General features: G+C 41.6%; 3 protein-coding genes across 3 annotated transcripts; 2 read left to right on the top strand and 1 right to left on the bottom strand.

The window, feature by feature from the left end:
• The first annotated feature begins 397 nt into the window (after positions 1–397).
• Positions 398–4,622, top strand: nsun5 (NOP2/Sun RNA methyltransferase 5). The gene is made up of 6 exons (XM_063892547.1): positions 398–1,489; positions 2,559–2,769; positions 2,991–3,155; positions 3,391–3,459; positions 3,975–4,034; positions 4,303–4,622. Exons 1-6 carry the CDS (start codon positions 565–567, stop codon positions 4,508–4,510), a joined length of 1,638 nt encoding a protein of 545 aa, XP_063748617.1. The 5' UTR covers positions 398–564; the 3' UTR covers positions 4,511–4,622.
• A 102-nt stretch (positions 4,623–4,724) lies between these two features.
• LOC134870400 (uncharacterized oxidoreductase YccK-like) lies at positions 4,725–9,838 on the top strand. The gene is made up of 8 exons (XM_063892557.1): positions 4,725–4,902; positions 5,075–5,224; positions 5,429–5,529; positions 6,893–6,973; positions 7,628–7,775; positions 8,091–8,170; positions 8,265–8,358; positions 8,835–9,838. The coding sequence occupies exons 2-8, from the start codon at positions 5,113–5,115 to the stop codon at positions 9,242–9,244; spliced, it is 1,026 nt and encodes a 341-aa protein (XP_063748627.1). The 5' UTR covers positions 4,725–4,902; positions 5,075–5,112; the 3' UTR covers positions 9,245–9,838.
• A 2,478-nt stretch (positions 9,839–12,316) lies between these two features.
• Positions 12,317–26,214, bottom strand: LOC134867188 (transketolase-like). Its single transcript, XM_063887572.1, has 14 exons — positions 26,091–26,214; positions 24,170–24,287; positions 23,375–23,488; positions 22,182–22,279; positions 19,092–19,283; positions 18,462–18,580; positions 17,085–17,281; positions 16,819–16,983; positions 16,456–16,612; positions 15,151–15,281; positions 14,931–15,014; positions 14,708–14,801; positions 14,489–14,611; positions 12,317–12,932 (listed from the first exon to the last, which is right to left on the bottom strand). The coding sequence occupies exons 1-14, from the start codon at positions 26,195–26,197 to the stop codon at positions 12,745–12,747; spliced, it is 1,887 nt and encodes a 628-aa protein (XP_063743642.1). The 5' UTR covers positions 26,198–26,214; the 3' UTR covers positions 12,317–12,744.
• Positions 26,215–27,517: the final 1,303 nt, after the last annotated feature.

Raw genomic sequence — 27,517 nt, 5'->3', positions numbered from 1 at the left:
TTTGGAAATGTACATTAAAATTACATTTTCATTTCGGCTTAGAAGTTGTAATTTAACATTTATCACATATTTTTATGGATAATTTATACAATTTATATATAAAAACAAGGGTATTTATAGTGAGAATGTAATGCATTTTCATTTAGAGGTAAGGTGAGTATGGACTATATAAAGGTGAATAGCACCCTCTGATAGTTCATATCAATAAAAAAACCAATGACTGGTTATTCATTCATTGTATCTATGTCTGAGATATCCTTCCTTGTTTGTTTCTTTTTAGCTTTTCTTTGTTGCACTAATAATGTATATCATTAAGTGCCCTAATATTATTTTTCAGATGTCATCGTTGATTGGCTGTCCCGGCATTTTTACGTCAGACCAAAACATTGCGTCAAAGTTAGTACTTCCGGGGTCACGAGCTTTCTCTTGCCATGTGCATGGTGGGAAAACGAGCGGAACGTACTTCAGGAGGAGGAATGTCTCCGGTCAGGTGTCGAAAGAGAAATATTTGAAAGTAGGTAAAGTACTCGTTAGCTTAGAGTCGTTAGCTAGCTAAAAGTGGGAATGGCTCTTTACGTGAAAGCCGCAGAGGTCCTGGATAAAGCTGAGAAGAAGCAGGGCGCTTTGAAAACTCTAGTCTACGACAGCAAATTTGAGAACATCAAACCGCTGTTCGCTCTGGTTATGGAGACCCAGAAGTTTTCCTCCGTCCTGGAGGAAATCATCGAGTCCACCAAGCTGCTCAAGCAGACCAAGATGCGGATGAACCTGGCCAAGGTGCTGGTGTACGACCTGCTGATGGGCCACGGGCTGAAATGCGGAGGAGCCTGGAAAACCATGATGATGAAGCATCGTACCAGGTTGCAGTCGGTGCTGGCCCGTATGAAGGTGAAGCAGAAGGTCAGCAAGAATGAGGACCTTCTCCCACCCAGCGTCAGGCAGATGCTAGGGGAAAAGCTGCCCAGGTATGTGCGTGTGAACACCCTGAAGACCACCGTGGAGGATGCAGTGGACTATCTAAAGAGGGATGGCTTCTCCTACCTGGGCCAGGCGTCCAGGATGGAGGACCTAACCCTGAAGGAGAAATACTTTGTGATGGACATGCATCTGCCAGAGCTGCTGGTCTTCCCTCCTAAGACTGACTTCCATGACCACTTCCTGTATAAGGCCGGCCACATCATTCTACAGGACAAAGCCAGCTGCCTCCCAGCGTACCTCCTCAACCCCCCACCTGGTACACATATCATCGATGCCTGTGCCGCCCCAGGGAACAAAACCAGCCACCTGGCAGCCATCATGAAGAACAAGGGCAAGCTGTTTGCTTATGACTTGGATGCCAAGCGTCTGTCCACCATGGCCACTCTCCTGCTCAGATCCGGGGTCACCTGTCAGCAGCTGGGCAACCAGGACTTCCTGAAGGTGGACCCTGAGAGCCCACAGTTTAAAGATGTAGAGTACATCCTGCTGGATCCTTCCTGCAGCGGATCAGGTATGTATCAGTTATTCCTGTGTGCTTTTTGTCACCTTTTTGCCACATTAACAGGTGTACATCCAAATCCTTTGCATCCCCCTTAAGGAGGGTGACCTGAGTTTTCTTAGTCATATGATTTACCCATCATACAATCGTATATGACCTTAATATAAACCGTTTTGGTGTTCATATCCCATGCATCGCATTCATCCTGTAACGTCATCATGTCAGCAGACCGGAGTTTATTTGATACCATATATTCATGTCCAATAATGCAATGAGAGTTTTTCAGGGAAAGTTTAGCCTAATCTCCTCAGGTAATCCAGTGATTTGGCCAGTATCAGACCGACACATCATCCCTATTGCTCCAAGCAGTTTGGTTGACTAAATATTCCCAGCCCAGCTCATTGGGTCAAAATCAGGTCTATGTATAATGCGATACAGATGTGTTCTGGAACCAAAAAATGCAAGATAATTGTTAATGTGAGTGCAGATTCCTTATGTTTATTAGTTGCATATTTTACGAGTATACTCCCTCTTGTCTTTAAAATCAGAAAAGTGATTCAGTGCATTTGTAGCACTTTCTATTGAATTATATTAGTTTTGACATGGCTTGTTACTTACCGGTTTCATTTAAATAACAGTTTGCGGCCCAAAGAGGGGAACATACCCGTTATTAGACAAAAATATAAATGTTTTTATAAAAGGTCCAAATATCAAAACAGAGGTGTTGCAGAACTGCTTTATCTTTGTATCTTTCCATCAATCCCCCAATGACTACTGTACAAAAGTACTTGACTGTATCAATGTAGAAACACCTTGGCTACACCTTGACCTGTTGCAAAGGTAAACAATTTCTCGTACACATTGCTGTTATAATATTGTTGTTTTCAATACGACTTAAAGTCAAAAAGCAGAGTTGCAAAAAGTAATCATTTTTTCAAACTTTCTTACTGAATGTCCCCATTTTAATGTCTCTGATAACATGAATGAAATGAAGCATTTTTACACATGTTCATAATCAGCAACCTCTGTACATGCGATTTTGGGATTTCAATATCATTTCTAAAATCTGTCTGTTATCCAGGCATGGTGTGTCTCGGTGACGATGCTTCCTCTGCTGACCAGAAAAAGGTTCAGGCTCGTCTGGCCGCCCTTGCCTCCTTCCAACTGCGGTGTCTCAACCACGGCCTGAAGTTCCCTCGCCTGAAGCGCCTGGTCTACTCCACCTGCTCCATCCACAGCCAGGAGAATGAGGAAGTCGTAACAGCCTGTCTGCAGCAGAACCCCGGCTTCAGGTAGCAACAGTCAATGTTCACTAACTATTAACAAACGCAGCGATGTTTGTGTACCTGCAAATATCTGATCATATGCTTTTCCTATTTTTCCTTTATATTTGCTGTTTGGGTCACAGCTTTTGTGGTTCCTCCTTGATAACATGTTTTGTATTTACTATGATATGGTACCATTTTCAGTGTCTGACTCCAGAAAATCAATGCTTTTTGTGGTTATCCTTCAGATTGGTTCCTCTGCTGTCTCAGTGGCCAGAACGAGGCCTGGAGCCGCTCACTCAGTGTCTCCGAGCCAGCCCTGCAAAAACCGGCACCCACGGCTTCTTCGTGGCTCTGTTGGAGAAACACAACGAAGCTGGGAGAAAGAAGCAGGCGGCAGCAGTTCAGAAAAGGTAAATTCTGGGGTGTCAAGTAAAGTTAAATATATTGATGTTTCAACACTTATTGTCGTGATTTAGAAAATGACATGCCTATGTGTCACACCTGTAAAATATAATGCCATTTTAAAGTCTGTATTTTGTTTAATGGAATTAATCCACACTGCATTTAGTGCATTCAATCAGGTGTGATTTAATGCATATAGCTATTGGCTTTTGGTGTATCATTTTGTTTACTTCTTTGCTTCAGTGATCCTCCTGTCACAATCAGCGAGGCTGCAAATGAAGCAGAGAAGCAGGAGCCAGCACTTCAGAAAAGGTAAATACTGCATGGTCAAGTTATTGTTTTGGTTTAGAAAATACTGTAATTGGGTCATGCTTGCTCATAATGCGTAATTTGGTAGTCAGTAAGGACTTTGCCTTGGGACTGGTTTGAGTCCTGATGGACCAACAAGATACGGAGTATGGACTGGTAGCTATAGAGTTGCCAGTTCACCTCCCTGACGCTTGCGAGACGGGCAGCCTCTTCGCTCTGGCCCTCTCCAGATGCATGCACATGTGTATTCCACCTGTATTCTGTATAGTTTATAACTGTGAGTGTAAAACAGTGCATGTGTGCACCTTCCTGTATACTGTGTGGGTATTCAAAAATATAAGCCAGGGCTCTTCTGAATTTCCTCAGAGGGGCTCTAATTCAAAGGGCCAACCTGTCACATTTCTAAAATGTATTGCGGTCTGAAAGCTTAAGTTTGTAAAATGGAAATTCTGTGTATTTAATTATGTTTTACTGTAACTAAATTAATATGGCTGTTTGCTTTAACTTATGTGCTTCAGTCATCCTGTCACAATCAGCGAGGCTGGGAATGAGAAGCAGGAGCCAGTGGTTCAGATAAGGTAAATGCTGAAGTGTAACTTAAATGATTGTTTATATGTAATATTTAACTAAATCTTAGAATAAACAATTGAAAGTATGTTCCGTGGACATCTTTTATTCTTGTAAACATCTTGAATGTAATGGTTTGCAGTGTAGTTTTGTGAATGTAGTCCCATGCTTTTTTTTTTTTACTACAGAACTAAGTGGCTATTTGCTCATTTTAGAGACATTACATAATTTATTTCTGAAATTAGAGGAGGTTGACTTAAGTTGTCTGCACCATCACAGCGAGCAGGAGGCGACACCACTCAGTCCCTCCACCTGTGGAAAGAGGCCTGCAGCTTCTGATGAAGAGTCGGAGGACAAACAGACACCTGCAGCAGATCAGGCTGATGGTACACCCAGCAAGAAGAAGAGGAGGAAGAGAAAGAGGAAAAAGAAGAAGAAGACGACGACGACGACGACGACGACAATGGAAATGGAAACAGTGGGGTGATGGAGGAAATAAAATGGGACTACAGCTTTTAATGTGGAGGCACTGCTCTCTTAAGAAGGGCTCCGTTGATGTGTGAAATGTAACAGAAAAGTAAAGATTATTTTTTACTGTGTTACGTCTCTGTGTTTCATTTGAGATTGTATTTTTTCTTTCTTCAACAAGTCAGGCGCTTTTTGTTTTCCACAGAAGTGAAAGTTTTTATCCAGTAGGGGGCAGTAACGCAATAGCCCATAAGCTGAAGAAGTATAATTTCCGTCTAAACAGAGTCAGCTATTGGTTGAAACCTCTGGAGGCTTTTTGTAACACTTTTGTAACACACCAAAATGTTTTGTAACTGTTCGGCGTGTTGTTGTGACCTGTAGTGTGCTGTTTCAGATACGTCAGCAAACAAAGTAAGTCATTTGTATGAATGTAGCTGATTTAAATGTATATATCCTCTAGTAGTGAACGGCTTAATGCGTTAAATCGACTGACAACTCTCATGATGCAAGAAGGAAAAAGCCTTTAAAAACGTGATGCTTTATATGCACCGTGAAAGAAAGCTGTATTGTGTTCATACTGCAGGCCGTCCCTAGTAGCTTTTCCCCGGGACAAACCGCAGGATGTCCCCGGTGCCCAAAGTGAGACTGTCCGGAGGTCTGGAGATCTGCCGGGTGCTGAACGGGATGTGGCAGGTGTCCGGGGCGCACGGAGCCGTGGATAATGCCAAAGCAGGTGAACAGTGAACACTAATATGGGGGAAATATTGCAGATAAAATATAAGCACCTGTGTGTTTGGTTACTCTTGTGGATCACTGGGTTGGAATAAAAAACAAAAACCTCTTATACATTTGTTTAGATGTAGCCTACTTTGAAATCAGTCGTTGAGATTTTTAATTAGCTAATAATGTATCTATACATGTTCTCTCTTGTCTACAGTTGAGGCCATGGAGGCCTACGTAGACGCTGGTCTGACCACATTTGACATGGCAGACATTTATGGGCCTGCAGAGGAAATATTTGGACAGTTTAACAGCCAGGTACACACACACACACACACACACACACACACACACACACACACACACACACACACCAACCACAAAACACAACACAACACAACACACACAGACACAGTCCCAGATAGTATTTATATGAACTGCATACATGCAAACACTGGGCTGAATTACCCCTCAACATAATAACTATTTCATGTCAGGACAAGGGAAAGAGTAGAGGGGAAGATGAGAGGCCGGGAACTGAACAAGGATGGATTCAGCAAGCCGCAAAAGTTCAATCACCATTGAAATCTTGGTCTTGTAAGAGCTGATATGCCAGCAGATCTGCAGAGCCCGCTCATATCAAGAAACCTTTTGATAGAGTTAATCATAATATCCCGCTAAAAAAACTAGAACATTATGGCATTAGGGGCCAACTAATGAGCGGGTTAAGAGTTATCTGAGGAATATACTGCAATATGTAGAGTTGGGCGAAGCAAAATCAGACAAACTTCCAATAACATGTGGAGTCCCACAAGGTTCAATTTTAGGACCAAAACTCTTTCTGATCTATATCAATGATATTACCAACACCTCAGACATGCTGAAATTGATTTTATTTGCAGACAACGCCACCATTCTCTACTCCCATCATAATCTTAGTGAACTTATATAAACAGTTAATGTAGAACTTGTAAAACCGTGAAGTTGTTTCGCAGCCAACACATTATAACGTGTGACTAAAACAAGTTATGTTATTCAATGCAAAGAGTATGAGCAATATTTATCCCTCTGTCTATACGCATCTGTAATGCAAATATTGAAAAAGTTGTTGTCAGTGTGTGAACAATTTTTCGTGTCATTTTACCCCATTACACCAGTGGTGAACCATCAGTGCCTTCAAGGTATTCAGAGAATATCCTGGAACCCTCAGATAAAAAATAGTAATATTGAATTTATCATACAAATAAAATGTAATACAATTTAAATAAAATGCATAAATGACAATTGCATCTGTGTTGTTTATCTGTAATATTATAGTGTGATGTCGATTTGTTTGTCTTTCTCGGTCCATGCAATACGCATTTGAGTGGTTTTGTGTTAGAAAAAAAAATGCGTGTGTTTGCAGAAGGTCCCATTGTGACAGACATGGTTCGTCACTGCATTACACACAAGCTTTCCAGGCTCTTTGTACCTTTTACCTTTTTAAAATGAACTGATCAAGGCAAATTTCTTACATTCTGAATCCTTTAAAATGTGTTTACACCCGTTACATTTGTTACACTTGTTTTGGCAGCATGAAACTGGAATAACATAATAATAATAATTAGATTATAATAAATTCAAGCTACAGAGATCAATTCAAATTTTTGTAGTAAAATAATAATAATTTTCTGATCTCTAGAGGTGCAACTCTGGAAATGACACGCCAGCTCTGCAGAGTCTGACCAAATATGTGCCTCGACCGGGACCAATGGACCGCAAGGTGAGAAAAATGGGTGAAGTGCAGTGTTTTACAGTGAGAACACTTTTATCCACTAGAGAGCAGTGTGTGTCTTTTTAGAAGAACTAGGACATCACCTTTGCGGCCCACTTGACTAATGTAACGCTGCACGGAGAATTCTCAGTAAAAGTGTTGGTGTTGAGTCGTCCATAAATAATTAACCCTATATCCTTTGTTTGAGGAGGGTTAGGGCAACTATGGCAACAATTAACATAATCACAGGATTATCCAGGTTGACCCTGTGGTTTATTGCTATTTGTACCAATAGGATGCTCCCAAATTGTCAGTAACCAAATATAAGCAAACCAAAATCATGTTTTTGTACTTACGACGATTTAAGATTATCATATATCAGGTTCAGAGCTATGCACATTGAATTAGAGCTATACTGATGTAGTCGCCAACATTGAATTATTACAAGTATATTGATATCATTGTATATGTTGGCCAATAGGTAACAACACATTTCATAGACAAATGACAAGCATACATGGCATTGTGTGGCATCATATGTTTGTGTTGGTATATGCAGAGAGAGTTTTAATCTTTTAGGATGAATTAAACTCATCAAAAAGGTTTAATGTCTGTATGTTTACTGTTGACAGTGTAACAGAATCTGTAACTGTGAGTATGTAGGTGGTGCTGAAGGCGCTGCAGCGCTCCATGGCCCGTATGCATGTGGACAGCCTGGACTGCGTTCAGTTCCACTGGTGGGACTATAGAGACAAAAGATACCTGGACGCACTGGGACACCTGTCCGACCTGCAGCAGGAGGGACTTATACGTACGTACACAGAGTTACACAAAATCACAAAAATAGCATTACATAAACGTTAGACTTGCAGACCAATTTATTAGCAGACTGATTACACAGATCAGATATATCAGAATTATGTTGTTCTTAATGTTAAAGTGAACTTGGTTTATAACGTTTATTCATCATACTATATTATAATTGATTACGATCTGGCTCTTAGGCTGATAACACAATTATGAGGGTTCACACACATTCTCTGAAGGCAGTTCATTATGTGTGGCATCTTTTAAATTTATTCTCAGACTTGTTGTACTCTCAACCTGTATTTTCCTTCTTCCTCAGGAGAGCTTAGCCTCACTAACTTTGACACACAAAGGCTGGAGGAGATCACCAGCAGAGGCATTCGCATCTCAAGCAACCAGGTGACACTTCCAGCTGCATGCTGGCACAGTTGTCCATTAGTCTCTCTTCTTCAGTGCATCTATAAACCGTGTATTTAATGTGTCCGCCCTGCAGGTTCAGTACTCTTTGATAGACCAGCGACCTGCAGGCAGGATGGAGCAGTTCTGTGTGGCAAACAACATTCAGCTCCTCACTTATGGCACGCTGGGTGAGATACATTTTAAATACACTCATTACTTATGAATGTTTTTATCATTTGAATTTACCCAGATATATGAGTGTAACTCCAGTAGAGCAGTAACAAAGAAGGTTTACTTCATGTTTAATGATGCAAGCAACACATTTTGTATGATGGTGTAAAGATGTAAAATGGTGGGTTTGTAAAATGGTCGATATGACGCCACATCCTCTCTCCACTTCCCTTCCCGTCTTTTCCTCTGTCTCTGCACCCCATCCTCCTCCTGACCTCACTGGTCTCCTACCTTTCTGTTTTTTTTCTCTCCAACATCTCTTGCTTCACCCATTTCTTCCTTCTCCATCGCATATATTCTATTCTTCCATTTCTTTATTGCTGCTTCTTCCTTCAACTTCCCCTTTCACTCCATCCTATTCCTCATTCCTGACTCATTGTAACCCCTGCTTCTCTCTACCATCCTTCTTTCCTCCATGACTGTTCGCTCGTAGCGGGCGGTCTACTCTCAGAGAGATATCTGGGGAAGACAGAGCCCAACTCCAGGGCGGAGCTCTACACTGCCTCCCTCTCTAAGTACAAGAAGATGATCGACTCTTGGGGGGGCTGGAGCCTTTTCCAGGACCTCCTCGTTGCCTTGGACACCGTTGCCAGGACACACGACTGCTCAGTGGCCAGCGTAGCAACACGCTACGTGCTGGACCGCCCTGCGGTGGGCGGGGTCATTGTGGGCTGCCGGCTGGGCGTCGCTGGGGCGGGGCAACACATCAGTGACAGTGTGCGTAGCTGCAGCCCTGACCTGAAGCTGACGGAGGAAGATTGCGCCGCCATCAAGGCAGTGACACGGCGCTCCAGGGACCTCATGGCGCTCATCGGGGACTGCGGGGATGAGTACAGGAGCTAAATGGGGGGAAGGGGGGAGTATCTGACTGGAGTGACAGATGGGGTGAGGAGGGGGAGTAAGGGATAGGAGAAACATCTCACATATAATAACCCATAGTAGAAATGGCTAAATGCATCTCCATTATACATAACCACAGTATTTTCACTCAACAGGGTTTTCCGTTGCTTTTATAAAACTTCTGAAGATTATGTCCCCCAAGTGAATGATGATGAATCATGAATGGTAATGAATATTGGATGCTGATACCAGATTGAACACTTTTCTCCTTCAGCTCATGCTTACGCTACTGTAATGTGGGAGAGAAGGTCTTTTTCAGGCTTGAATAGAGTTACAACTGGGAGGTACGAACACAAAGTGATAAGTAATTACATGAATGTAGCTAGAAAGTATTTTAGCTCTAGATTTGAGAAAAAGTTCAGTGCCTAAACTATGATTTTAAACTTTTATGCTGTGATTCTAAATAGATGTTGTATAATGAGATGTTTTATTCCATTAATCAAATTCTGAGCTTTTGAGTTGATTCTAATGTTGTTGGTAATACCAATCAGCTTGAATAAGTGCTGCTGGGTTTAATAAAATGTTTCTCATTATGTTTGCAGTTTTTTTAATCTTTTATTTATTAAGGGATAAATTAGGTTAAATCTCAAAAACCTATTTTTGCTAAGCTCTTGTGTTATCTAGCAAGAGAGATAGTTAACAAAGACAACTGTGGGTTTTGGTTTACTGTGATGGTCACATTTCAGTTTATGAAAAGAGAAAGTGTCTTGTTTTTTAACAATTAAATTACTTTTTTCAAAATATATGCACTGACCTTTGAATTACGTAGTGAGACAATCTTCTGTACATTGTTTTTCCTTTGTGTCTGAACGACCGTTCGCGTGCATGTATGTGTTCAGGGGGGGTGGGGTCTCAGTAAAGCTGAAGGATTTGGTTTACCCTGAAGCACTATACGGCCTACGTTTCAGTGTGCGTGTATTAACTATTATAGTATCGTAAAATATCCGGAAAAAATAGTATAGTAGTATAGTATATTATGTGAAGTCATATTACCGTATTGTAAATAATCTAATGTATCTTTTGTTTTGAGTGTATATATGTAAATTTGAAAGTTGCTGAAGTAGCAACAATTCAGTTTGACAGGAGGTGTGTGAGCCACGCCACATGTCTTCATATACACTATAATGTGTGTGTGGGGTCGTCTGTGCATTACTAGAGAAGGATCCATACGACAGATTGACAGATATACAGACAGATGCTTAGATGGCCACCAGGACAGAAACGCCCCGCCTGTCTCCTTTCCCAGGATCCACAGTGTGCGAACACATACTGCACATGCACAATCTGTCAGCCCATTTACTTTTCTCCCTCACACACACTCACAGCTGTCACACTGTCAGACAAGCTCCTGCTGCGCTATAAGAGGGAGGCCAAAGGTCATCCCAAATATCACATCCAATCTTTTGTGCTCCTTCTGACCCGCTGTAGTTAGGTCATTAACTTGAACAAAGAACAGTACAGAAAACATTGTTAGTTTTACGGAAAAATTCAATCTTACTGTAATTCTGGATGTGGCTGCTTTGCCTTAAATGTACACATTCATTAGTAACACATTCAGAAAACTGCTTATCTTTGTATGAAGCATGTGATTTCTTTTTAAAATCCACAAAGAAGGTCCTACCTACATTTCTTTCTGGTTTCATTTTCTAAATTGAAATATTACAAGTTCCTTTATAACTGCTGGTTTATGACAGCTCAGGTTGTATTTTGTAGCTTTTAATTTTCCTGTTTTATTATCGCTCCTGAATCTATTGCGAGTTGAAAATAACTTTAAAGGTCTCTTATTATGCTATATTTGAACAATATATTGTAGAGCAATATCTATACATAACATGTCTGTGAAGTGTTTTGCTCAAAATACCAAACAGATCACCCACTGTAGCCATGCCTCATACCCCTCTATTTCAGCCCTGTTCCAAAAGTGCTGATTCTGTGACTGTCGCTTTAAGTTTCATTATACACAACAACTCTAACTCCCTCCTGCAGACATCCTGCTGAACACACAGACACACAGAGGTGCTGTGGAGGGGATTCAGCTCGCAAGTGTATATTGCGGATGTTAGGTTTGAACGTGTCACATGGCGGGACGTTGCAAGGATTTGAATGTAAAGCCAGCCTGCATTTCGGTTATGACGTCATATCGGCAGCAAATCTGGATCAGCTCGTTTGTACCTCGTTTTTAGAGATGTGGTTAAGGAGAGTCTCCTTACACACACATATTTATGTATAAAATACATCAAAAAGTGCATTTTGCATAATAGGGGACCTTCAAATTTAATCTGAATTGCGAGAGGTTAAACCCACTGCATCTAAAGGCAAACCAGATTAAATAGGAAAATAAATCAAACCCATCATTTGCATTAAACGTGGTTTATTTGCCCACACACATTTACTGACACACTGCAGTCTGTGTGAATCTTTCAATAGGCTGGCTATTCAATTATTTACACACATTAAATATGAATTGCACACGTTGAGTGCAGGCTTGATACTATGGAGTTCAACCAGGCGCAAGGGCACTTAACCAACACACAGTCCTTTTACCCAGAGAAATCAATGTTTTTTCACATTGGTCGATTGGTGTGAACCGTAGAGAATAAAAAAAACAAACAACAACACTCATTGCACTACAAGGGGGTCAAAAAGTCTCCAGGGAACCTTTAATTGTGTGCAATGTGAAGTCCGAACTGGCTGGCATCTACACTTGGTGTTTAGAGGAAAAATATGGAAAATAAATCATACACAACATCATAACATTTAGCATGTTATAATGCTAAAATCCAACTCTAACATTCGTTCATGGGAAATCGGAGCCGTGCTTGCATTACAGGGTGTATAAAATGGACCCAGAAAAGAAAGACCTCAGACACAGGTATTGTGAAGAAACCATCCCTTTATTGGTGTAAAGCAGTCCCATCCAAGTTAGGGTGAAAGGATTAAAAACAGTCAGTGCTCAAACAGAAAAACCAGAGTTTGTCCACACCCTGCTGGATGTAGTGGGGGGGGGGGGGGGGGGGAGAGTCGTATGGGTGCAGACCTGAAAGATTGCACCAAAGAAGTGACGGGGGTTCCACAGAAAATATAAAAAAGACTTCACTTTACTCCAAATCACATTCACTGCTTTACTGAAACACTAGAGCAGTACCAGAACTTTCTCTGGGCGGTAGGAAAGGGAGGGTTGGGGATGTGTAGGTGGGGGGAGGGGTGTGTTTACACAAACTAACGGGGTCAGAATCACATTGATGACAGTTAAAGAGAGAACCAGATTTTCTTTTTGGATTTTTTAAAACCAATACTAGAGGTTATTTTACGAGGAGGACAGCATGAGTGGGCCAGAAGTGTGTCCCCTCCCTCGGTATTGTGTTTGTCTCCATGGTGATCACCAGGTAACCACGGAGTCCTTTGCCATGTTTGTAGCCGCTGCAGCCAAAGCAGCAACATGTTTACTTGGCGTTGGCGGAGCCACTGAGCATTTTACGGACTGCCTGAGTGATGCCATCACGGTCGATGCCGAAGATTCGGAGCAGCTCGTTGGGCTTCCCACTGCGGGGCACCTGGGAAACGGCCAGGCGCTGCACAGTGAAACCGGTCTCGTTCACGACCGCCGCACAAACTGCCTCACCTATCCCACCTATAAGTAATCAGAACACAAGAATGGTTAGTTCACCCTAATTACAGAAAAAAGAGTAGGATTTATCTCTTTTGTTTCCCACACTTTCATCTTGAATCTCCGCACCCTCACGGATGGCTGAGCTGCAGTGATGTGATGTGGACTGACAGGACAGACTACGCCCTCCCTCCACTTTCTCACTCCTCCTTTTTCACCCCCAGTCTCTTACCTCCCTCTTTCCTTCCCTCTTCTCTTTCTCACAATTTTCTCCAAACTGTCATTCAAACATTTCTGATTGAGTGAACATGAAAGCTGAAAAGGGGAAGTCATTACATGCTCCTACTAGTTCACTACTACATTCTCCCTAACCGTTGGTTGGGAAATGTTCTGTGCAGAAGAGAGACAGAGAAAGACATGCACTATATCATTTAGGTGTAATTTATAATAGAAAGCTTGTTTTTACATGTTTTGTGCCTCTCACATAACAAGGTATCCATTGAAAATAAACGTTATTGATCCGATTTAGAAAAAAAACGAATAAAAGAAATCCTCTACATTACATTTCCAAGAAAAGAGAACACAGTTCACCAAAGGACCTCAACTTTACCTCCTTCATTCAACCTTGTCTCCAAAATAAAATTAAAATTGATTTGGAGGAAACTGGTTAGAAATTGATACTGGGCTTCCCCCTCTTCACTGGACACCAACTAACGTCGTCTTGTGCCAACACACAAATATGAATCGAAATATATATCCAATGCTCCAATTAGAATATTGATGTGTGCATGTTTGTCGGAGTGGAGTAGAGACAAAGAAAACAAATTCTAGACATTTGTCATGCTGGTACTCTATGTAGGTCAGCGAGAGCCCAAAGGCTGGAGCTGAAATTAAGAAACCCTGACAGGCTCTCCCAGCTCCTCCTCCGCCCCCCCGCCTCCCTCATGTATTGTTTTCTTCCATTTCACATTCTCTGTATCTTACATCTCCCTCTGCAACTTTAACCCCCAATCTCTACTGTACAGCATCCCTAACCCCCCCCCCCCCCCCCATGCTCAGATCCCATCTCCCTCACAGCTTTTCCATCTGCGAGACAGACCTTTGTCCTTTGTTGCCCCAGGCTTTTTATTCATGAGCACAAACACGCAAGCGGATAGCACAACAATCGTTAAGCCTGCTAGAGCTGTCGTGTTATTGTCATTAACTCCAAACAGATGCAACTGTACCGATTTTAATTGGACATTATTAACTAAATTTATGCAGTAGAGTGGCACTATATTGCTATAAATTATTTGGGCCTGTCAGTGTGTCCAGACATCGAAATATTTGAGATTGAGATTACCTGGAGAGTGTTTTATGATTATGGTATATTTATCAATGACACAATATAAATGAAACCAATGTTAAATCATGAATTTCTGGCTTCGCTGTGGTTTTCAAGTAAAGTTTCAATTTTTTTGTTTTCCATTTAATATATCTAAGTATTGAGTGGAACAAGCTGGACAGATATGTGACAGGTTGAAGTTTGACCAGTAGATGTTGTAGGCTAACATATTTCTGGGTCATTTGTAACTCCTCACCTTCGTGGTAGTGGTCCTCCACTGTGATGATGCGTCCTCTGGTGGCCCTGGCGTTGTCGATGATGGTCTTTGAGTCCAGAGGTTTGATGGTGAATGGGTCGATCACACGGATGTTAATTCTTTCTGAAGGAAGAGAGAGGAAAGTAGAGGATCAGTTAAACTGCTGGTTCATCTAAGACTGTACTAATTTATGGTGACATGGGTTTGGTTTCTTTATACCTTTCTTCAGCTGTTCAGCCGCGGCCAGAGCCTCGTGGAGGGTCACTCCAGCTCCAATGACAGTCACTTGGTCGTCATTGGTCTTATACACAACCTGAGTGGAAGGGGAAGCGATTTGTATGTGGATAGATTAGGTATTTGTGATAATTAGGGATACAAAAAGAAAAAATAAGAGTCCAAAGAGCATGAAAGAGTTAAGAATTTCTAAAACGCAGCTACAAACCTTAGCCTGACCAACATGGAAGTCCTCGTTGCAGTTGTATATGATGTTGTTCTCTGGGCGGCTCGTTCGGATGAAACACAAACCCTGAAACCAACCACAAATAATCAACATGGGTTCTTATTTTTTAACTATGGAACTTCATTCATCTAAATATATGTTTTTTTTTTTATTACTCTCTATTGTTTTTCCTTATTTCCTCCTCACAGGTGACTATTGGTACCTTTGTGTTAGCAGCAAGCTCCACAGCCTTCTCAGTGGAGACACCATCGCTAGGGTAGAAGACGGTTGCCGTGGGAATGGCCCTAAACAATGCCAAATCCTCAAGACCCATCTGAGAGGGCCCGTCCTCACCTGAACACACACACATATCAGCACCAATAGTCAGGAAGAGTCAAGTTCACATGTTTATCGTTCACAGGAATATCAATACTGACTTGCATGCATTTGTTCAGGAAAGGTGCACATGCAATGTACCTGGAGAGGTGGAGGAGAAGGAGACAGGGGAGGAGGAGAAGGAGGAGGAGGAGGAGAAAGAAAATCAGGCAGCTCTGTCGTGATGTCCATTACACAGAGACAGTGAGGGGGAGTAGGGGGAGGAGGAAGGGGGCTGATACCAGGAGAGGAAGATGGAAAACAGAATAACATCGAAGGTGAGAAGTTGGAAGGGAGGGTTTCGGATCAGGAACATTTAAAACTGAAAAATACAAAACATCGGTTCAACCCACTTAGATCTATAACAATGAAGAATGAAATATCTTTGGGACTTAATTATCAGCTTAGGTCGATTTTTACTTGAAATGTATTGTGCATATTTTGGATGTAGTTTAATAATTTCAAAAAATATTATCAAAAGTAAATAAAAATCAAATCAATCGTTAGCAATATAGATCTTTGTATCATCAGGATAAGTATGGAAACTTATGCCTGGTTTCCTGAAGACATTTCGAGGTAGAAGCATCTATAGACTAAAAAGTGTAGGACCAGCCCCGGCCGTGGCGCAACTGGCTGGGGCACCTGCACCGTACGCTGGCGACCCGGGTTCGATTCCCGACCCGTGGTCCTTTCCGGATCCCACCCCGACTCTCTCTCCCACTTTCCTGTCACACCCCGCCCCCCCCCCCCAAAAAAAGCATAGGACCTAAAATTGAGCCTGGGGGAACACCTCAATTCAATTGATACTATTTAGATGACCATTTATCCATGTGTATATAACAATTTAGGTAATATGTAAGCCAATTACTAACTGTACCAGAACTGCTAACAAGATTGTGCAGCCTACTTAAAATAATTGTATGATCTACAGTATCAGAAACAGTCACGTCAACTAATACTAAAAACCTAGAGCTTGCCCTTGACTGCTTTGCATCTGAGGTAATTTACTTACTTGACTTAAATGCCACCAACTGGTAGCATTGATGTAGTGTTTAAATTGTGCTGTTTTTCAGAAGTAATAAAGGAACCTGTGAGAGTTCATAGGTTGGTTCTTTCAGGTCATGATTGGTGGTGAAACGAGGTGGGAACTGACCAATGGAGACTCCACAGTGGGAGCCACAGAGGTTGATGTTGCTCTCAGAGATGGCGGCCATGCGGAGCTGGTCGTAGGCCCGACTGAAGAATGTGGCGAAGGTGCTGGCAAACACCACGTTACGGTCCCGCACAGCACAGCCCATCGCCACGCTCACCTGCAGGAGGAAGGAGGAAATTAAGGAGGTAGTACAACATTAGTGAAATACGGCCACATTTTCTAAAGACCATCAAGGTCCCACAAGGATAAATCGTGCTGACACTGGTGATTCCCTGACTTTGAAATGTCTCAGCTTTTTAAGACAACTGCAGCATTTTTTTTGTATAAAGAAAAACAAATTCTGTTATTCTAACTGTTTCTCACCATGTTCTGCTCTGCGATGTAGCACTCCACATAACGGTTGGGGTGTTCATTCTTGAAAAGCTCAGCGAAGGTGGAGTTCTTGGTGTCTCCATCGAGGGCCACCACGTGGTCGTTGTAGCGGCCCAGCTTAGCCAGAGCCATGCCGTACGCCTTCCTTGTAGCAATCTGTGAAACAGGGACAAAACAAATAAGTCAAGCTTTGTTGAGCAAAAATGTCAAATGTGTTGACACATTGAAATCATTCAAGACATCTGAGCTGGTCTTACCTTCTCTCCAAGCTTGTAGCTGGGTGCACTGGGCATGCGGATGTTGCGCAGGCTGACAGGCGATGCATCCTCGATGGGTGGAGAAGGATACAGGCGCTTGTTGCAGCTGACAATACGGCTCTGCATCTCTTTGACCACGCTGTCGGCCATGTCTTTGGGCAGGGGCTTACCGTGCCAACCCATCTTATCCTCAGCCGCTGAAAGACATGAACACCACTGAAGATTAGAGCAAATGATTACTGTGTGGTATATTATGTGACAATGAAAACTAATGACAGAGGGGAGGTAATAAAAACATTCTTTTTATCCAGACAAGCGGGAAACTTGACTACTTGTTAGGTCAATGATACTGTATATATGATGCCAAAAACGTTTCCCGAGAGCTCATATTGAGTTGAAATGGTAGATTATGTAGAATTATTAATTACTTTTGGCAGTGGTGGAAAGTAACTAAGTACATTTGTCAAGTACTCTACCTAAATAAAATTAAATGGTCTTACATCTTACATTATTCACTTCATTTTGAAGGGAAATATGTACAAAAAGTATAGCTGAATTGTTGAGATGAGCTACAGAACCACCTGACAACTTTGAATGTACTCTGAACGTAAGTTAGATTTGGCATGCATGACTTGTAGTTGTTATGAAGTATTCATTTCTGTTAAAATTGCAATACATCTTCCTCCGCTGACTTTGGGTATTAAAAAAGTTAGGATATCAATGTTGATGCACCTGAAACACTCCACACTTATGCATGCGCAAAAAATAAACTATGGCCAGCTGTCACACTCATAATAATTGTCCACTTCAGTGAGTCCCTACAGACTTCAAATATCAGATGTTTAAATTGAGAGGCCGCAGGGCTTACTGTAAAACAACTCTCACTATTCTGAGGAAATCTTATCTATACAAAGACATACTCCTCTCTTAGACACACACACGTTGCTGTTATAACACACGGGGTCACACACGCTGCCCCTTGCCGTTATCACAACACAAGCACAATGTGCTGCAGCTGCGAGTGTGTCCTACACATTCTGAGGGATTACCGAGCTGATGCAGCTAAAACATTAAAGCACTGCCTGATAACAGTGAGTTAGGGCCCCTATGCACTGGCTGCAGGGCCCTTGGGCGGTTAAAATACTTCTGACAGAAATATCTTTCCCCATGAGTTGCCACCGAGCCATCGAAGAGAAACAGGTTTTTGAAGCAGGTGAGCGATAAATGTCATGGTTTAGAATTTATGATACTCCTAATAGTTTTGCTTGAAATATGTTTCTTTTGTTTATTTTGATGGCACTCTTCACATTGCAGGATAAAACCTCACTGATGTTGGTGTTTACAAACGGTTGATAGATGTGTGCCTGTTTATTGTACCTGGGATGCCCTTGCCCTTGATAGTCTTGGCAATGATGGCGAGTGGCTGATGGCGGGGCTGACTCAGCACTTTGCAGAGCTCCTCCACACTGTGGCCGTCCACAATGATGGCTTGCCAGCTGTGAAAACAGAGGAGAATGAATTAATAAAACTCTTGGTTCATTTTCTTTAAAAGAAAACATACCAACTGGAATTCCTGCTGCCACCTAAAATTTAATCCAAATCCTCCTTACTTGTGGTGGAGGTGTTGCATTTTATATCGTAGCAGCATTTGAGCTTTTTAGCTCACATTTGTGCTCTGGAAGTGTTGAATGGAGGGTTAAAATGTATATTTGACACAACACAAACTACGATATAACACATCTTTGTAAACGTTTCCAAACACATCTCAGTTCTGCGATCAGATTCACAAAGTTACATTATATCTAATTGGAAAATGCAAAGAAAAGTTGCCACCACTACTTAAAAAATGTGTATTTATTCATTGATTATCAAAGCTATTGTTGTTTCATTTGAATGTGGGTTGTTTACTCATGTATATGACACACACTCGCTTCATATTTAGATGTTCTCCACATAAAACCCGCCCTCCTGTGCACACCCTCACCCTCCGTCTCCCCCCCTGCTCACCCAAAGGCCTCACAGCGTCGCTGGTACTTCTCCACGTGATGCTGCAGTGGAGCCGGGTCGCTCTGTCCCAGACGGTTGATGTCCAAAATGGCCACCAGGTTGTCTAGCTGGTAGTACGAGGCAAAGGCCATGGCCTCCCACACCGAGCCCTCGGACATCTCTCCATCTCCCAGCAGGCAGAACACCCGATAGCTAAAAACAGAGGGAGTTTCAGTTCATGCAGAGCAGAAGAAGTGATAAATTCTACGGAGGGGTGATTTTCTGTATCAATCCAATATTCCTCTTGGCACATCCTCCCATCTCCTGGTTCCTCCTATAGGGCTCATTGTGACAGCTGACCCTCACACCTAAACACACACAAACACAAACTCCACTCCCCCCCACTGCGCTCTGATCATCCTCACTAGTTGCTCCCGTGGCGTAACGACTGCTGACAGCTTTCCAGTCAAATAGACACATTCTCATTAAAGCAGGAAGATAGGCCGAGACACGCCACATTACACCACGCATTCCGAACCCGAGAAAACACACGGCAGAGAAAGAAAGGCGAGGAATTTCCCAGAGGTGGAGATGATAGAGGGATAGAGGATTTAAGACTGGAGGGGAAAGCATTAATAACCAGTTAGACAAAATATCTAAAGTTCAGCATATTAAATATGTCTGCTGGAAAATTCCAAAAGACCCAGATATGAAATAAATGTCAGTTTGTGTTCACCGTTCCAGTCCCTAAATATAACAATAATTACGTTAAAATAAGGGAATTGATTTGTTGGTGTGGCTGACCATTTCAGCATCCAAGTTTGAAACTATAATTTATTTTAACAGCAGGTCAGTAAGATATACAATGAAACAGAAGTTCTAATCAAGTCCCAATTCACACGTTTTTTTGTTGTTGAACAGAACAGGAATATTATGAATGCACAGAGAAAGAAACAGTGGTGTAAGGGTTCACTTTTATTCTAATCTATTCCTTTTATTCGATTTTAAAGGATAATATACAGTTAGGGTTAGGGTTAGGTTTCATAGTACACTTCCTACACAAATCCTCTTTGTCCTTTTTATTTCTCAATTGTGAGGGGAAAGGAGGATCACAACACATGTGATCCTATTATAATATAGTACAACATTAGGCACACGGTGTGAAGGGCATCCAGCACAACTACAGCAGGTAGAGGCAGTGCTTTAGCTACAGTCCTGAGTAAAGTAATCCCTCAGGAGGTGTCAGGAGTGTTTGTGTGTGTGTGTCTCTTTCATCCTGTCTTTGCAAGGTGAGAATAACAGATCAAGATACACTCTTCTTGAAAACAGCCTTAGCCTGTCCAACTGGCACACACACACACACACACACACACACACACACACACACACACACACACACACACACACACACACACACACACACACACACACCACACACACACACACACACACACACACACACACACACACACACACACACACACACACACACACACACACACACACCTACCTGCCTCACATTCAGTGTCACATACACCATAACACCCTGCCAACATAGAACTAATGAAGAAGAAACTTCCAGCCAACAGATGAGTTACATTACCTCATCTGTTTGGTGCAGGCATGACTGAGCATGAGGAGGAACCCTGCATGAGTTTAATCCAATAATCTCAGATTTACACGTTTACATTGTCTTGAATTTGAGTCACATAAGCACGAAGCAACCAACAGTGTCAGTCATTCCGTCTCTGCTGATAAGTGTATTTGACGGGTTCATTCATGTATTGTATTTTAATAAACTGCACCCTCAGAAAAGCTCTGTGACCGTTAATTAATTTTACGCTGCTAGTTTGCATAAGATTTTCACTATTTCTACAGCTCCACTCCGGGTTGTGTGTTTGTGCCTAAAATAGGGGTTAATAAAAAATGACATTCTGCAGTTTTTGTCACATATTATGTTATGAAACCATTGATGCAGTCTCCTAAAGTGACTTCTGAGCCGTTGTGTTGCAGTGAATTAGCTTGACAGGCTTTTCCGAGTATCTCAGGGGAAATGCGTATGCCCTCGCACTCACAACCGTACATAGTGACGGCAATGACATGTATGGTGTATAAAATATTAGTAATCATGTATAAATGGACATAACCAAAGCACTGCATGGGATTTTTGCTGATTTTGTGCCGAGAGGATGAGACTAAAGGGCGAGGCAGGGAGATCAGGGAGGAGCCTTGCTCTCGCATGTGTGATTATTAGAGCAGAAACAATTGAGTGCACACAGAATGCAGAGTGAGAGATATCAAGGGCAGCAAACTCTGACTGCAAGTGCGACATTCCCCAAACGCCTTTTTCACTGCGTCTGTTGTGAGTGAAAAAAACAAAATGGCCTTCGAGACCGTCTCTCTCTATTTGGTTTACAATGAAATGTGTAAACCTATATGTTCCTGAAAATCAGCGGGGGCGCTTTTGCATCATATGCATTTTCTATTAAATGTGAATGGCATGCGTACCTCTCTTGCTCTTGCTTTTGTTGGAGTGGAAACCATGTGGCGCTTTCTAGATCAAGCTAGAACAAAGGAGACACACGAGGACTGACGGCTAACATTCAGCTGAGCGGGAGATTAACCTCCTGTAATTGTAATTCATTTGGATGTAAAGACTTGTTTTGTATTAATAAAATAAAGGAAACAGATTCATTTTTTTCATCAAATACAAAAAAAAAACGTATCTTAATATTTTTATTAAACAAAGTAATCCCCAATAATAAAAATGTTTTCCCTCACTTTACCTCTTCCTGGAGTGGTTCCTGATCTAAAATGACTGATATGAACGTGGAACTGTTCAGAGGTCAGATCTCCTGGCTCTCTGTGTGGTGGCCTAAATGTCAACCCGGACCAGACCTGTCATGTAAGCTTTGATCTAAATTTTAAAAGTGCTGAAATGTCACATGTCAGCAGGGTTCAGTGCAGCGTGCATTATGTCATGCATAATTTCTTACCGTCTACCTTAATGTGTGCAGAAGCAAACTGGCCTGCTGTTTCGCTCTATGTATTTTTTCTGCATGTCAGGGAGTCTCTGTGTTACAATTAGTGTGTGTAATTTGTGAATGTTACCTGGCCTTGTCAAAGTATTTTCCAGTGTAGGCCATCCCACAGGCAGCTCCCAGCCCCTGTCCCAGAGACCCAGTGGCCACATCCACAAACTGCTGCTTCTGTTAACACAAACACACACACACACACACACAAACACACACACACACACACACACACACACACACACACACACACACACACACACACACACACACACACACACACACACACACACACACACACACACACACACACACACACACACACGTATGTTACTCTACAGACTTGCAGAGAGAACAAGTCTGCAAACACAGAAACAAAGAAGTACAGTGGATGTTTTTTTTCTGAGAATTTCTTAAAATGCAAGAAGAAAATAAAATGTGGTGCAGCAGTCTGCAGTGTGTCAGTATCTGGGTTAATGTGAATACAGCGTCTTATTAATGTCTGCAGAGGAGGAGAAAGGAGTAGAGGACGGACCGTCCCTGTCACACAACGTAATCTTTGTTTGTCTGTTATCTGTGTGAATGTGTTCATGTCTCTGTATGAACAGAATGTGCATGAAACCCCATTTATGGATTGCAGAAGGATATATATATATATTTTATTTCCTGTCTTATTTATCTTGCATCCCTGTTAGTTCTGAAACACAGAGCGAAAGCTCATTTCCTCTGTATGCCTCTGAAATATTCAAACCATTTCTAGCAGGACAAATTTGACTATCCTAAATTGCTGAAAGGAAGATTTTGAAATGCTGCATATTTGAAAAACTCATTATGTCTACAACCAGTGACACACATTTCCTTGGTAATGTCATATCAATATTTTAAGATTCTTATATGCGGTCAAAGGGTTTGCCCAAAGCTCGAGTTTAACAGACGGCTTCATGCTCGCCAGGCTGGGAGCAAAGTCCAACTTAACCTTCAGCACAAAACGTTTGCAATATGATCTTTGAGTTTGTGAAACATAGAGAAACAGATAAGGGAACTTTTTGAATTCAAATCTGAAAATGTGAATGGGTTAATGGTTGAAAAGTGAGTTGTGAAAGAAGCCTTAATGTGAATTTGCTGGTATAGCCCCGTTTTAAATAGATTTTCACATCGACATCTAATGACTTTCAGAAGAACAGTTCAACACTGCATATGAACACACAGACTGGCAGGGTCTGGGTTTTAATGTTTTCTTAATGCTTCCTGCAGGTTTTAGTGTCGCCTCACCGGCACAGGGTGTCCCTCCAGGATGGAGTCCACCTTGCGGAGGTTGAGGAGCTCGTTCTCCTTCAGGTAGCCCGTCTCCGCCCACACGGCATACAGCACAGGGGCTGCATGACCCTGAGGAGGCACAGGTCATAGGTTAGAGGATAACATCACACACTGCAAACCTAGTTTACGGGTGCTGGAGCTTTATAGATAACTCAACATCATAAGGTTCTGTTTTTATTTCATTTTCTCTCCTCCTTTGCATTTACTGCACACCTGAAGACAGGTTATAATGCATCAAACAGTGATTCTAAGTTTATCTAAGTAGCCATTGGATGCTTTAAGTAGAGTTATATAATAATTACTGAGGTATAATGAATTAAAACATTGAGTTTTCTAAAAAAGATAATGTATAACATCTAGAAGAATTATAATAAACATGATTCTTGCTAAAAAACATGAAGATTAAGTATTATAAAACTAGATCTCAAACGTCATTATAAAATGCATTTAGTTATAAAACATTGTGAATATTAATGATAGCTTATAACAATGATTATAAAGTACTGTTAGCCAATTTAATGCATTATAAGTATGTTTTTTTAAAACACTGGCACCCTATAAATATCAAACACTATTTAATAATGCATGAGGACTTGCAGGAGACATGCGCATTTTCACAAAATATGTCTAATAAATTATAGGTAAGTTGTGGTGTCGCTGGGCATTCATAACAGGAACACCTGCCACCCGTGTGTGTGTGTGTGTGTGTGTGTGTGTGTGTGTGTGTGTGTGTGTGTGTGTGTGTGTTACCTTTGAGAGGATGAAGCGGTCGTTGTTGGGGTTTCGGGGGTCTTCAGGTCGGTACTTCATGGTATGAAAGAACAGCACAGACATGATCTCTGATACGCTGCAACATGATGTGGGGTGACTGACAAAAAAAAAAAAGAGATGGCAAGAGAGGAATTAGATGTGCTTCCTGATTCCTCTGTAGTTATCCAAAAGTATTTCGAGGGTAAAACTGTCCACACACAGATGCAGAGAAGGGATTAAAACCAGAAGTCAAGCTTGAATCTAGTGGGTTAATTCATGCCAGACCAACTGTAGTCGGAGTTATGTAAGACAGTATGCTAGTGAGACTGACTTTATCAGGGTCAGACAGTCAGTATGTAAATATACAGTATCCTCACTGTCTAATACACACAAGAAGTGTACATACATTTAGAGGATGCCCCCCTCTCTTATACATGCACGCACACAAAGACATAATTCAATCTGTATTACCACACAGTAATGCCCAAGACCTTTCAACACACATGTGGTTATGATGTTTTATTTTTCTAATATTGTTATTCTCTTTATTTTCAACCACATGCCCATAATACCTCACTCAGGCCTCATCCATGAAGGCCCTTTTCCTTACTCTGCTGAAATTGGAAAAGGTGAACAAATAATAAAAAAATGAACAAAAGCAAAAACCTGAAGGAGATAATGAATAGTAATGATTTCATGTTTGATGAGAGGATATGAGGTGAGTGATGCAACATGAACACTAGCTGTGATAAAAGAATGGAATAAATAAAACATGGGATGAACCAAAAACAAAGGGAGGCTATCTAAGCATGTTTCAGTGTTCAAACTGGAATTTCATTACTTAACATGTTATTGAACTTGACTTTTGTTGAATGTTGACTTTGAACCAGCTACTTAAGGTTTACTCATACGTATGGCCCTTCACTGAGAGTCTCTGAATTGATTAAAACAAACTAGTGCTTGGTCAAAAATAATCAATAACTTGAGAAAACACGAATAAGAGAAGCACAACAAGGGCAATTCACAGTTACTGCAGGTCAAACATTTCCACTGCAACTACTCATAAATAGCAAATATTTATACAGTGTAGCATTTGACACGTGGGGTATTCATAAAAATAGCACACACAGGAACAGTGTCACGTATCTTTAATTGTATTCTTTAATCTGTTATTTTCTTTTTCTTTTATTTTGAAATGTCTCATTGGGTCGCATGGCTAATTGACCTGTGTGGGACGAGCCGCATCCGCGCAGGGAGGCGAGGCAGTAGCGTGTGCTCCCGGGACCCATTCCGCTGCCTGCACGAGAGCATGCACCGCTCGAGCCTCTACCCCTCCTCTCTTACATAAACGGTCAGAGTACTCAAAGGGTTAAGAGTGAGCGGAACACTGTGCACCTACAGCCATTTATACCGAACCTCCAAATCAGACACGATTTATTCAACATTGCACGGTGTTGAAGGGGCAGTTATGCAAAATAACAAGTCTGTGTAATTTCATTCTATGAGTATCATCTCATGAATTTAACACTATCGTAAATCGTGCAAATTAGATTAACTCTGGTGGTCCTTAACACCTCGCAAACCTCCTTTCTTAAGAAGTGCATAAATTACGCACAACGAATTCTGGCACAAAACTGTTTTACGTTAATGTACAATAAGATAAGAACGTTTAGTTATCTTTTATACGTCAAACTGAACGCACATATTCCCACGTGCAGCTTTATAATGCTTACCTTCCTGCACGCAGTCTGATTGGGACAGTAAATCCATCAGGACAACAAAAAAAAAAGACTTTGTTGTGTAAATGCGAGCGCGCGTTTATAATTGTTTTTATAACGTGCATGAATCATATAAGCAAATTACCTTGTTTTGTTTTGTTTTGCAATACTATATATTTTTAGTCTTGTTTAATTCCTCTTACCCGCTGCCAGCTGCAGTTGTCGCTTTGATGGAGTTGATCCGGAGCCGGGTCGCGATGTTCCGGAGCGCCTGCACCGTCTGCTGGTCTGGTTTATGGTAGTCCTCCATCTGTGCAATGCAACGTAGAAATCACACACGTACACACAAATTAAGTTAAAGAGTTAAAAGTCCCCGGTCTGTTATCACGAGAACAGAGGCGATGAGTGTGCAGTCGACAGTGGCAGGGGTTAAAAAGAGGCAGTGGTGTTGAACCTGACAGACAGGGAGCAGGGAGGGGGCGTGTCTGCAATAAAGCCTATGAATATGGCTAATCTGGGGCTAAAAAGAGCACACGGTTACTCAAACTTGCACGCATGAGCACAGCAAACAGTAGGAGGTCTTTGGGATGAGACCAAGGCCACACGCACACACTCACGCGCAGCTGCACGCTGGGACGCTCAGGTTCAACATCAATAGCTCCATATTGTATCTAATGCCACAGTGAAGACATACGCAAAACATTCTGGTGGTGAAAATAGAAATAAAACATACAAAGGAAATTAGTGATTCCATTTTAAGATGAACTCTTCTCAAAGAGCTGGTATAATGAGATTCTATAGTTCTAAATGTAGCGCAATGTATCTGTATTTACATTCAGTGATTATCTGTCATACCCTTCCATCACCATTCAACATTGAATGATGTTTTTAAAATAAATATGAGGATTTTCCTAATAGGTTCTTGAGGAAATCAGATGAAATGCGGTGGTATTGATATTAATCAGTTGGAAAGGCAAAGGTTGACAAATATCAGATTCAGCTAAGTGTGATACAATCCCTTTAAACAATTAAGTGGACCTGCCCTGTGACGCTACATCATTTACGTGATGGAGGAAGGAAGGGTGACATGCGACAGGAAGGGTCACAAATGACATTAATCTTACCTGAATTAACATTAATCTTACCTTAAGGACATTTGCCACTGAGGCTGACCTAATTAGCTGCAGTAGAGCTTCACCTGCAACATGCACTAACATGACATTCAGTCACACAGATAGGTGCATTTGTAATTAGCAAATAGATTGTGGTTTATAATTTACATTATTAAAGGTTCATTTTAGAGGACTAAACTTTAACCCTGTTATCTTGTATTGTTCATAGGCTAGGATACCAACTTCCCCATGTGTCCAGCAGAGGGCCTGCATGGTGAATCAAAATGTAAAAATATTCTGCTTTCTAGTGAGTCGATATTGCCCCACTGAGAAAGAAAGACATCCATTTAGTCTCTTAGACCAAGAACATATAGCAGATTATGTTCTCTGGTGAAATAAACACTTGCATGGGCCTGATACCATAAACCATACAACATATTAACATTAGGCACCCAGCGACACCTGGTGGTCAGAGAGACAAACTGCACCATTGTCCTGTAAAAGTAGAATAAACCCTG

Source organism: Eleginops maclovinus, chromosome 1 (genome assembly GCF_036324505.1).
Source record: "Eleginops maclovinus isolate JMC-PN-2008 ecotype Puerto Natales chromosome 1, JC_Emac_rtc_rv5, whole genome shotgun sequence".
NCBI classification, from domain to species: domain Eukaryota; kingdom Metazoa; phylum Chordata; class Actinopteri; order Perciformes; family Eleginopidae; genus Eleginops; species Eleginops maclovinus.
Note: the sequence above shows the minus strand (reverse complement) of the source record. Positions and strands in the feature narration are given on the sequence as shown.

Excerpts from the sequence above, each read along its gene's own strand:
- nsun5 (XM_063892547.1), top strand. The coding sequence starts at position 565 with ATGGCTCTTTACGTGAAAGCCGCAGAGGTCCTGGATAAAGCTGAGAAG. Across the intron at positions 1,490-2,558 it reads TCCTTCCTGCAGCGGATCAG|GCATGGTGTGTCTCGGTGAC; the intron begins GTATGTATCAGT and ends TCTGTTATCCAG. Across the intron at positions 4,035-4,302 it reads GAGCCAGTGGTTCAGATAAG|CGAGCAGGAGGCGACACCAC; the intron begins GTAAATGCTGAA and ends GCACCATCACAG.
- LOC134870400 (XM_063892557.1), top strand. The coding sequence starts at position 5,113 with ATGTCCCCGGTGCCCAAAGTGAGACTGTCCGGAGGTCTGGAGATCTGC. Across the intron at positions 5,225-5,428 it reads CGTGGATAATGCCAAAGCAG|TTGAGGCCATGGAGGCCTAC; the intron begins GTGAACAGTGAA and ends TCTTGTCTACAG. Across the intron at positions 5,530-6,892 it reads TTGGACAGTTTAACAGCCAG|AGGTGCAACTCTGGAAATGA; the intron begins GTACACACACAC and ends TCTGATCTCTAG.
- LOC134867188 (XM_063887572.1), bottom strand. The coding sequence starts at position 26,197 with ATGGAGGACTACCATAAACCAGACCAGCAGACGGTGCAGGCGCTCCGG. Across the intron at positions 23,489-24,169 it reads ACCGCTTCATCCTCTCAAAG|GGTCATGCAGCCCCTGTGCT; the intron begins GTAACACACACA and ends GTGCCTCCTCAG. Across the intron at positions 14,802-14,930 it reads TCCATGTTGGTCAGGCTAAG|GTTGTGTATAAGACCAATGA; the intron begins GTTTGTAGCTGC and ends CCTTCCACTCAG.